The sequence below is a fragment of the Anomaloglossus baeobatrachus genome, chromosome 3, assembly GCF_048569485.1.
Source record: "Anomaloglossus baeobatrachus isolate aAnoBae1 chromosome 3, aAnoBae1.hap1, whole genome shotgun sequence".
In the NCBI taxonomy this organism is placed as follows: Eukaryota; Metazoa; Chordata; class Amphibia; order Anura; family Aromobatidae; genus Anomaloglossus; species Anomaloglossus baeobatrachus.
This window is the reverse complement of record NC_134355.1, coordinates 99,479,503-99,491,686: the sequence shown is the minus strand read 5'-3', so window position 1 is coordinate 99,491,686 and position 12,184 is coordinate 99,479,503. Positions and strand designations below refer to the sequence as shown.

Below are 12,184 nucleotides of genomic sequence, written 5' to 3'. Positions count from 1 at the left end.
TAATGACATTAAAATTCCATATTTTGTGTATTACTATATTACTCCAGTGCACTCTGGGTTAGGACTGGCATGGAAAATGTCAGTCTTGATGAAATGAGAACAATGTTTTTAGAAATCTTAATATTTTTATAGTTCCATAGTGATTGGTATTCTATAGGGAAAAGTGAAGTACATTTAAGGCCATATCTGAATTTGTATATCTCTGCAGCATGTATATTCTTGGTAAGCGTCTGTACATGTTGATGGCCATGGGGAAGGTTCACAGCTTTCCACACCTCATCCTCCACTCTATACTTTTAGATATCAGAGGTTTCCACTAAACTGTTTTCTCTGAATTTCTTACCGTTTCTTAGGAAGGGAAGCAACTGATTGCAGAGAAGCCAGAAAGTGAAGCCGTAGTGCGGGAGAAGATGACAGGCCTGACTAAGATGTGGCAAGAGCTTGAGTCCACCACACAGACAAAGGCCCAGAGACTTTTTGATGCCAACAAAGCTGAACTTTTTACTCAGAGCTGTGCGGATTTGGACAAGTGGCTTCACGGCCTAGAGAGCCAGATTCAGTCTGACGACTACGGAAAGGATCTCACCAGTGTCAATATCCTCCTGAAAAAGCAGCAGGTGAGTTCAGTAAAGAGAAAATGTATGTCCAGCAGTGAACCTCGGATGCTGATTTTGACATGTATGTGTGATGGCTTCGCTAGGCCTTTCTCATATAGAAATCCTTATACTCTGTGATCTCACAGTAAATGTGATTTTTTTTAAAAAATTAAAACTGTAGATCTCAGCATATCACCATTGAGCCACATTGGTGCATCTAGAGTTGATCCACGGACTGAAATGCCGGGGAAACATCAACAGTAAATGAATACTTGTATTTCTCCAGCATTTGGTACATTCCAGGTACGACTAAAAGCAAATCATTCATTATAAGACATGATTAAAACTTGATAAAATAGAAAACAAGCCATCTCACCGTTGGGGATGATATGGAATGGAATTACCAGGTCCACACGGAGAAAGCCCCGGCCAGGGCTGCACAACTCCGAAGGAAAAGGGGAAAGTCTAGCAGAAAATGCAGGGATAAAATCTTCTTGCTTTTATTTAAACCATTAAAATAATTCCATAGCGACACTGGCACCAAACAGACCCCTCAGGGAACAGATCGAACACGTTTTGACATTTGTAGAGTCTTGGTCATGGATACCAATGTCGAAACGCATCTATTCCAGCATGAATTTTCAAAGTAAGACCACTAGTCTCATCAGGTGTACGAGATCAGTCAGTCAGCAGGTTTTTGTTTTTTAATCTGCAATATAGACCCTGATTATAGGGATGTCACTTTTTGGGTTTCAATATAATCTGTGTGTTATCAGCAGGTGCTTTCTGTCACTACACAATGTACATAGAAAGCTGTGGTGTAGGCGGCTTATAGACATCTCAACATCTGAGCTCTGCTAGATCTGCAGCAGATTAATGATTTCTTTTCCTGAGGAAGGAGACGGATGTCTCTGAAACGCGTAGGAACTGTCAAATAAAAAGGAAATCTTTTAATTTACACGCATCAGTGGTTTTTAGCGCGGCATAAACCCGGACTTCTCTTGTACCTGTGTGATACAAGATCTGCAGCAGAGAAGACAGTTACATAGGTTGAAAAAAGACCTAGGTCCATCTAATTCAACCTGTTGAGTCTGTCATAACCGCTTCACCCACTTAATTAAGCAATAAAATCGGGGTCTTTGTCCCTATGAAGATCTGAGGTTTGGGTTGTATTAATCACCTGGGCAGGTTACTGATGCTACAATTTTTATTTTTTCCATACACTGTTTTGCAGCAAATATAGTCCTTATGCTCCTCCAGATGACGGTTATTATGGGTTATTATGACCTTAGCGCGTGTATATAGCTCTAGCTGGCAACAACAGATATTAGGAAAGTTCCTCAAATCCAGATAAATATCACGACCGTAGCACATGTACCCAGCTGCAAAATCTATAGTGCATTCATGTGCACCAGGACCTGGCTGCAGCAACAGATCCTCACCCCTATATGTTACAGCACCAAGACACTAAGCATGTGGCTCACACTTCACCTCCCTGGGATCAGCCACCTGGTTTATTACAGATGATCACATCCTACCCACTTAAATATTTGTTACATGTAACTCAAAGTATGCAGAAGGTTCCAGAAGCCCGGTCTGAGAAGATGGTATTGGGGAAGCCCCCTGCAGAGAGGAACAAAGACAAACAGCCCCCCACCTTTTTTACCTGCTTTTGGCCAAACTGGATATTTTTTTTATTTTTTAATTTCTTTTTCGCTCCTAATTGGGAGACCCAGACAATTGGGTGTATAGCTATTGCCTCCGGAGGCCACACAAAGTATTACACTTAAAAGTGTAAGGCCCCTCCCCTTCTGGCTATACACCCCCAGTGGGATCACTGGCTCACCAGTTTTGTGCTTTGTGCGAAGGAGGCAACACATCCACGCATAGCTCCACTGTTTAGTCAGCAGCAGCTGCTGACTATGTCGGATGGAAGAAAAGAGGGCCCATACAGGGCTCCCAGCATGCTCCCTTCTCACCCCACTTCATGTCGGAGGTGTTTGTTAAGGTTGAGGTACCCATTGCGGGTACGGAGGCTGGAGCCCACATGCTGCTTCCTTCCCCATCCCTTTTTACAGGGCTCTGGGTGAAGTGGGATTCTATCGGTCTCCAGGCACTGAGACCGTGCTCCATCCACAGCCCCTGGTATCTGCTGGACATGGAGCGGAGTATCTTCAGGGACATGGCCCTGCTACATGGAGGTACTCTGTGTCCCTGTGGGGACCGCGCAGACACACGGCAGCACTGCTGGGTGTGTTAGTGCGCCAGGGACAGCGGCGCTGTCCGCACTAGTGCCATCGCACACCACAGCGTTGCTGGGTGTGTTAGTGTATTGGGTGACTACTGCGCTAACCGCCGCTGCCACTTTTATTTAAGGCGCCGCTGGGATTTGTGGTGCGCCGGGGACTTCCGCGCCGGCCAGCACTGATATGCCGGCCGCGCTTATTAACTCGAGTCCCCGGCTTCTGGGCCTAGTCTCCCTTCGTTACCGCCCACAGGCCTGACAGTCAGGGTAGGGGCGTGACGCTGCATAGCACAGCAGCGCTGAGAGCTGGAGTATGTTTTGCATACTCCACCCCTCTCACTGTGTGCACTGTGAAACCGAATTCCCGCACTTTCTCAGGCACGCCCACGGCTTCCTTCTCCTCAAGGACGCCGGCAGCCATTAGTATCAGTTTCTGTACGATACAGAGACAAGTGTGGAAGACCCTGGCATTCTGATAGTCACACAATCGCTGCTACAGGCGTTAAGCAGCACCTGTGGTGCTAACCCCACTAGTGCAGAAGTGCACTTATAGATATGCTTGTACTATATACATTGCACTGTTTGGTCGCACGTTGTATATACCCTCCTGGATTGTGCGGAGGAGTTATCAGCATATTCTCTGTGTAAAACAAAGGTGCAGAACCACATGTTTTTCTATGCAGCCGGTACAGCATGTACGGCTATACGGCCGGCAGGTTACATAGACCCCCATTATGTCTAACTCAGCCGGAGTCTCTGCTAATGGCCAGAGGATGAGGACGGTGTCTGCAGTATTTACTGACAGTTTTTCTGAGACTATGGCTATGATACTAGAATCCTAGCAGTCCGGACATGTCTCTCACAACATGGGCACTGTTGAATCATTGATCCATGGCCCCCCTCAGTGTGAACAACTAACAGCTCCGGGAATGTCACACGCATCACAGAGTCACGGCTCTGCACAGACGTCAGTCCCAGACAGCCTAAGCGGGCTCACTATGAGCGGCCCTCGGTTTCATCAGGGTCCTAGCAGAAGGACTCTCTGTGTAATGAGGCGGAAGTAGCGGCTCAGGATTCTGATCCTGAGACCGCTCTCAATCTGGATACACCTAATGGTGACGCCATAGTGAATAATCTTATAGCGTCCATCAATAGAATGTTGGTTATTTCTCACCCAGCTCCTCCAGTGGAGGAGTCAGCTTCACGTATTTTTCTGGACCACTCTGCCTTCAGAGAGGCAGTCCAGGAACACCACACTTATCCAGATATGCGCTTCTCCAAACGGCTTAGGATACACGTTATCCCTGCCCCCTGACGTGGTCAAGGACTGGACCCAGTGTCCCAAGCGGCATCCTCCAATCTCCAGGCTTGTAGCTAGATCCATAGTTGCAGTGGGAGATGGAGCTGCACTTAAAGATGCCACTGACAGACAGATGGATCTCTGGTCTATATCCATCTATGAGACTGTCGGCGCACCGTTGGCCCCAGCATTCTCACCCTTGGGGCACTCCAAGCTATTTCAGCTTGTCTTACACAGATTGACACGGTTACACGTACATCTGTGCCGCAGGTGGCATCCTTAACCTCTCAAATGTCTGCATTTGTTTCTTACGCGATTCAGGTTGCCCTAGACTCTGCGAACCGTACGGCAGTAGCCTACGCTGCTCCGTGTTTTTAAGCAGAGCCTGGTCTGCTCGTTAAGTGAATGGAAGGCAGATTCTGCTTCCAAAAAAGGTTGCTTAACCAGTTGCCTTTTTCTGCTGACCGACTGTTTGGTGAGCGTTTGGATGTAACCATTAAACAGTCCAGGGGTAAGGATTCATCCTTTCCTCAGCCCGGACACAACAAACCCCAACAGAGCAGGAGGCTGTCGTGGTTTCGGTCTTTTCGAGGCTCGGGCAGGTCCCATTTTTCCTCGTCCAATGTGGACTCAAAAGGATCAGAGGAGCTCAGATTCTTGGCGGGCTCAGTCACGCCCAAAAAAGAGACAGTCTGAAAACCCGCTTCCAAGGCGGCTTCCTCATGACTTGCGGCCTCCTCTCTCCGCATCCTCGGTCGGTAGCAGGCTCACCCTCCTTGGCGATATTTAGCTGCCATAGGTCAATGACCGTTGGGTGTGAGACATTCTGTCTCACGGGTACAGGATAGAGCTCACTTCTCGTCCTCCAACTCGATTCTTCAGAACTTCTCCACCTCCCGGCCGAGCCGCTGCTCTTCTGCAAACAGGGTGCACTCTATAGGCAGAAAGAGTGATGACCCCCGTTCCTCTTCAGGAACAAGGTCACGGTTTTTACCCCAAATTATTTGCGGTGCCTATAAGAACGGGCCGTTCCGTCCCGTTCTGGATCTAAAACTGCTCAGCAAGCTCGTGGACACCAGGCGGTTCCGGATGGAATCCCTCCGCCATGTCATCGCCTCAATGTCCCAAGGAGATTTCCTAGCATCATTAGGCATCAAGGATGCTTATCCACACGTGCCGATTGATCCAGAGCACTAGCGTTTCTACGCTTCGTTATAGCAGACGAACACCTTCTGTTCGTAGCTCTACCTTCCGGCTAGCGACAGTCCCACTGGTCTTCGCCAAGGTCAGGGCAGCAGTAGTCACAGTCCTGCACTCTCAGGGTCACTCTGTGATCCCATATTTAGACGATCTACTTGTCAAGGCACTCTCTTAGGAAACATGCCGACACTGCCCGAACGTTGCGCTGGAGACTCTCTAGAGTTTTGGGTGGATCATCAACTTTTTGAAGTCAGATCCGACCCCGACCCTATCGCTAACATATCTAGGCATGGAGTTTCATACTCTCTCAGCGATAGTGAAGCTTCCGCTAGACAAACAGCATTCACTACGGGCTGCAATCTCTTCTTTAAGAACCAGTCGCACACATTGAGACGCCTCATGCACTTCCTACGTAAGATGGTAGCAATGGAGGCAGTTCTTTTCGCGCAGTTTCATCTGCGTTCACTACAATGTGACATTCTCCGCCAATGGGACGGGGAGTCGACCTCCCTCAACAGAGTCGTCTTTCTTTCTCAGGCGGCCAAGGAATCTCTACGGTGGTGGCTTCTTCCCACCTCATGGTCAAAAAGAAGGTCCTTCCTATCCCCATCCTGGGCGATAGTTACGACAGACGCGAGTCTATCAGGGTGGGGAGCAGTTTTTCTCCACCACAGCGCTCAGGGTACGTGGACTCAGCAAGAGTCCACCCTTCAGATCAATGTTCTTGAACACAGAGCAGTGTATCTTGCCCTACAAACCTTCCAACAGCAGCTGGACAGCAAGCAAATCCGACTTCAGTCGGACAACTCCACAGCGGTGGCATACATCAACCACCAAGGAAGAACGCGCAACCGGCAAGCCTTCCAGGAAGTCCGGCAGGTTCTGATGTGGGTGGAAGACACGGCATCCACCATATCCACAGTTCACATCCCAGGCGTGGAAAACTAGGAAGCTGACTTCCTAAGTCGCCGGGGTGTGGCCGAAAGGGTATGGTCTCTTCACCCGGACGGGTTTCAGGAGATCTGGCGCCGCTGACAGAGGCCGGACGTCGATCTAATGGCGTCACGGCACAACAACAATGTGCCAGCTTCATGGCACGGTTTCACAATCATCGAGCTCTGGCGGCAGACGCCTTAGTTCAGCATTGGTCGCAGTTCCAGCTACCTTATGTGCCACCTCTGGCATTGTTGCCCAGAGTGCTGCGCTAGATCAAGACCGACTGCGGCCGCGCCATCCTCGTCGCTACAGATTGGCCGAGGATGTTGTGGTTCCCGGTTCTGTGGTGCCTCACGGTAGGCTAACCGGGGGCACTACCAGACCAATCAGACTGGCTGTCTCAAGGGCCATTCTTCCATTTGAATTCTACGGCCCTCAACCTGATGGTGTGGCATTGAGTCCTGGAACCTAGTGTCGTCAGGATTACCTCAGGACGTGGTTGCCACCATGAGACAGGCTAGCATACCAACGTCCGCCAAGATTGACCACAGGACGTGGAAGATATTCTTATCTCGGTGCTCGGCGCAGGGTGTTTCTCCCTGGCCGGTTGCATCGTCTATGTTTCCTTCCTTCCTGCAATCTAGGTTGGAAAAAGGGTTGTCGCTCAGTTCCCTTTAGGGACAAGTCTCAGCGCTATCTGTATTTTCTTTGTCGCTCCATTGGGAGACCCAGACAATTGGGTGTATAGCTATTGCCTCTGGAGGCCACACAAAGTATTACACTTAAAAGTGTAAGGCCCCTCCCCTTCTGGCTATACACCCCCAGTGGGATCACTGGCTCACCAGTTTTGTGCTTTGTGCGAAGGAGGCAACACATCCACGCATAGCTCCACTTTTTAGTCAGCAGCAGCTGCTGACTATGTCGGATGGAAGAAAAGAGGACACATATAGTGTCCCCAGCATGCTCCCTTCTCACCCCACTGTATGTCGGAGGTGTTTGTAAGGTTGAGGTACCCATTGCGGGTACGGCGGCAGGAGCCCACATGCTGATTCCTTCCCCATCCCTTTTTACAGGGCTCTGGGTGAAGTGGGATTTACCGGTCTCCAGGCACTGAGACCGTGCTCCATCTACAGCCCCCGGAGAAGATGCTGGATGGAGCGGAGTACATCAGGGACATGGCCCTGCTTCCTCAAGGTACTCTGTGTCCCCGTGCATTTGGCGCTCACACCGCAGCATGCTGGGTGTTGTAGTGCGCCGGGGGACATCAGCGCTGCGGCGCCTGTGCCATGGCCTCATTCAGCTTTGCTGAAGCAGGCTCACTTATGGGAATTGGTCGCGCCGGCCGCTGGGACTGCGGCGCGGCTGGCACTTGTAGTGCGCCGGGGACTTCAGCGCGGCCTGCGCTTTTACGGCGGCCGCGCTGATAACTAGAGTCCCCGGCTTTTGCGGCCTGCTTCCGTTCGTTCCCGCCCCCAGACCTGCCAGTCAGGAGAGGGGCGGGACGCTGGCCACTTCTATGAATCGGTCGCGCCGGCCGCTGGAACTGCGGCGCGGCTGGCACTTGTGGTGCGCCGGGGACTTCAGCGCGGCCCGCGCTTTTACGGCGGCCGCGCTGTTAACTCGAGTCCCCGGCTTCTGGGCCTAGTCTCCCTTCGTTACCGCCCACAGCCCTGACAGTCAGGGTAGGGGCGTGACGCTGCATAGAGCAGAGCTGAGAGCTGGAGTATGTTTTGCATACTCCACCCCTCTCACTGTGTGCACTGTGAATCCGGATTCCCGCACTTTCTCAGGCACGCCCACGGCTTCCTTCTCTACAAGGACACCGGCAGCCATTAGTGTCAGTTGCTGTACGATACAGAGACAAGTGTGGAAGACCCTGGCATTCTGATAGTCACACAATCGCTGTAACAGGCGTTAAGCAGCACCTGTGGTGCTAACCCCACTAGTGCAGAAGTGCACTTATAGATATGCTTGTACTATATACATTGCACTGTTTGGTCGCACGTTGTATATACCCTCCTGGATTATGCGGAGGAGTTATCAGCATATTCTCTGTGTAAAACAAAGGTGCAGAACCACATGTTTTTCTATACAGCTGGTACAGCATGTACGGCTATACGGCCGGCAGATACATAGACTCCCATTGTATGCACTAATGGCCAGGGGATGAGGACGGTGTCTGCAGTATTTACTGACAGTTTTTCTGAGACTATGGCTATGATACTAGAAGCCTAGCAGTCCGGACATGTCTCTCACAATATGGGCACTGTTGAATCATTGATCCATGGCCCCCCTCAGTGTGAATAACTAACAGCTCCGGGAATGTCACACGCATCCCAGAGTCACGGCTCTGCACGGACGTCAGTCCCAGACAGCCTAAGTGGGCTCGCTATGAGCGGCCTCGGTTTCATCAGGGTCCTAACAGAAGGACTCGCTGTGTAATGAGGCGGAAGTAGCGGCTCAGGATTCTGATCCTGAGACCGCTCTCAATCTGGATACACCTGATTGTGACGCCATAGTAAATAATCTTATAGCGTCCATCTATAGAATGTGGGTTATTTCTCACAGCTCCTCCAGTGGAGGAGTCAGCTTCACGTATTTTTCTGGACCACTCTGCCTTCAGAGAGGCAGTCCAGGAACACCACGCTTATCCAGATATGCGCTTCTCCAAACGGCTTAGGATACACGTTATCCCTGTCCCCTGACTTGGTCAAGGACTGGACCCAATGTCCCGAGCGGCATCCTCCAATCTCCAGGCTTGTAGCTAGATCCATAGTTGCAGTGGGAGATGGAACTGCAAACTCAAAGATGCCACTGACAGACAGATGGATCTCTGGTCGAAAGCCATCTATGAGGCTGTCGGCGCACCGTTGGCTCCGGCATTCTCTCCCTTGGGGCACTCCAAGCTATTTCAGCTTGTCTTACACAGATTGACACGGTTACACGTACATCTGTGCCGCAGGTGGCATCCTTAACCTCTCAAATGTCTGCATTTGTTTCTTACGCGATTCAGGTTGTCCTGGACTCTGCGAACCGTGCGGCGGTAGCCTCCGCTACTCCGTGTTTTTAAGCAGAGCCTGGTCTGCTCGTTAAGTGAATGGAAGGCAGATTCTGCTTCCAAAAAAGGTTGCCTAACCAGTTGCCTTTTTCTGCTGACCGACTGTTTGGTGAGCGTTGGATGTAACCATCAAACAGTCCAGGGGTAAGGATTCATCCTTTCCTCAGCCCGGACACAACAAACCCCAACAGAGCAAGAGGCAGTCGGGGTTTTCGGCCTTTTCGAGGCTCGGGCAGGTCCCATTTTTCCTCGTCCAATGTGGACTCAAAAGGATCAGAGGAGCTAAGATTCTTAGCGGGCTCAGTCTCGCCCAAAAAAGCGACAGTCTGAAAACCCGCTTCCAAGGCGGCTTCCTCATGACTTGCGGCCTCGGTCGGTAGCAGGCTCTCCCGCCTTGGCGATATTTAGCTGCCATAGGTCAATGACCATTGAGTGTGAGACATTCTGTCTCACGGGTACAGGATAGAGCTCACTTCTCGTCCTCCAACTCGATTCTTCAGAATTTCTCCACCTCCCGGCCGGGCCGCTGCTCTTCTGCAAACAGGGTGCACTCTATAGGCAGAAAGAGTGATGACCCCCGTTCCTCTTCAGGAACAAGGTCACGGTTTTTACCCCAAATTCTTTGCGGTACCTATAACAACGGGCCGTTCCGTCCCGTTCTGGATCTAAAAATGCTCAGCAAGCTCGTGGACACCAGGCGGTTCCGGATGGAATCCCTCCGCCATGTCATCGCCTCAAGGTCCCAAGGATATTTCCTAGCATCATTAGGCATCAAGGATGCTTATCCACACGTGCCGATTGATCCAGAGCACTAGCGTTTCTACGCTTCGTTATAGGAGACGAACACCCTCTGTTCGTAGCTCTACCTTCCGGCTAGCGACAGTCCAACTGGTCTTCGCCAAGGTCAGGGCAGCAGTAGTCACAGTCCTGCACTCTCAGGGTCACTCTGTGGTCCCGTATTTAGACGATCTACTTGTCAAGGCACTCTCTTAGGAAACATGCCAACACTGCCCGAACGTTGCGCTGGAGACTCTCTAGAGTTTTGGGTGGATCATCAACTTTTTAAAGTCAGATCCGACCCCGACCCTATCGATAACATATCTAGGCATAGAGTTTCTTACTCTCTCAGCGATAGTGAAGCTGCCGCTAGACAAACAGCATTCACTACGGGCTGCAAGCTCTTCTTTAAGAACCAGTCGCACACATTGAGACGCCTCATGCACTTCCTACGTAAGATGGTAGCAATGGAGGCAGTTCCTTTCGCGCAGTTTTACTGCGTCCACTACAATGGGACATTCTCCGCCAATGGGACGAGGAGTCGACGTCCCTCAACAGAGTCGTCGTTCTTTCTCAGGCGGCCAAGGAATCTCTACGGTGGTGGCTTCTTCTCACCTCTTGGTCAAAAGGAAGGTCCTTCCTATCCCCGTCCTGGGCGATAGTTACGACAGACGCGAGTCTATCAGGGTGGGGAGCAGTTTTTCTCCACTACAGCGCTCAGGGTACGTGGACTCAGCAAGAGTCCACTTTTCAGATCAATGTTCTTGAACACAGAGCAGTGTATCTTGCCCTACAATCCTTCCAACAGCGGCTGGAAAGCAAGCATATCCGACTTCAGTCGGACAGCTCCACAGCGGTGGCATACATCAACCACCAAGGAAGAACGCGCAACCGGCAAGCCTTCCAGGAAGTCCGGCAGGTTCTGATGTGGGTGGAAGACACGGCATCCACCATATCCACAATTCACATCCCAAGTGTGGAAACTAGGAAGCTGACTTCCTAAGTCGCTGAGGTGTGGCCGAAAGAGTATGGTCTCCTCACCCGGACGGGTTTCAGGAGATCTGGCGCCGCTGACAGAGGCCGGACGTCGATCTAATGGCGTCACGGCACAACAACAATGTGCCAGCTTCATGGCACGGTTTCACAATCATCGAGCTCTGGCGGCAAACGCCTTAGTTCAGCATTGGTCGCAGTTCCAGCTACCTTAGGTGCCACCTCTGGCATTGTTGCCCAGAGTACTGCGCTAGATCAAGACCGACTGCGGCCGCGCCATCCTCGTCGCTACAAATTGGCCGAGGATGTTGTGGTACTCGGTTCTGTGGTGCCTCACGGTAGGCTAACCGGAGGCACTACCAGACCAATCAGACTGGCTGTCTCAAGGGCCATTCTTCCATTTGAATTCTACGGCCCTCAACCGGATGGTGTGGCATTGAGTCCTAGAACCTAGTGTCGTCAGGATTACCTCAGGACGTGGTTGCCACCATGAGACAGGCTAGCATACCAACGTCCGCCAAGATTGACCACAGGACGTGGAAGATGTTCTTATCTCGGTGCTCGGCGCAGGGTGTTTCTCCCTGGCCGGTTGCATCGTCTATGTTTCCTTCCTTCCTGCAATCTAGGTAGGAAAATGGGTTGTCGCTCAGTTCCCTTTAGGGACAAGTCTCAGCGCTATCTGTATTTTTTCAGAAACGACGACTTCCTCAGGTACGCACGTTCCTACGGGGAGTTTGTCTTCTCAGCACTCCGTACAAGCGGCCGTTAGAGCCCTGAGATCTGAACAAGGTTCTAATTGCTCTCCAGATGCCGCCTTTCGAGCCTTTGAAGGATGTCTCCCTTCCCGTTTTTCACGGGAAGTGGCCTTCTAGTAACGGTCTCGTCTCTTAGGAGAGTTTCCGAGCTAGCAACGCTCTCATACAAACTCCCTTCCTGGTCCTTCACCAGGACAGGGTAGTTCTGCGTCCGGTTCCGGAATTTCTCCCTAAGGTGGTATCCCATTTTCATATCAATCAGGATATCACCTCACCTTCTTTGTGTCCTCGTCCAGTCCATCAATTTCAGAAAGATTTGCATCT

General features: G+C 51.0%; 1 protein-coding gene across 2 annotated transcripts in view; it reads left to right on the top strand.

Moving 5' to 3' along the window:
• The window catches only part of SPTBN1 (spectrin beta, non-erythrocytic 1), a 298,238-nt gene that overhangs the window by 211,062 nt on the left and 74,992 nt on the right, over positions 1–12,184 (top strand). For both annotated transcript variants that reach the window (XM_075339341.1, XM_075339342.1), the window contains one exon: positions 354–617. In XM_075339341.1, the coding sequence (XP_075195456.1) occupies positions 354–617 (264 nt within the window). The remainder of the gene's footprint in view (positions 1–353; positions 618–12,184) is intronic.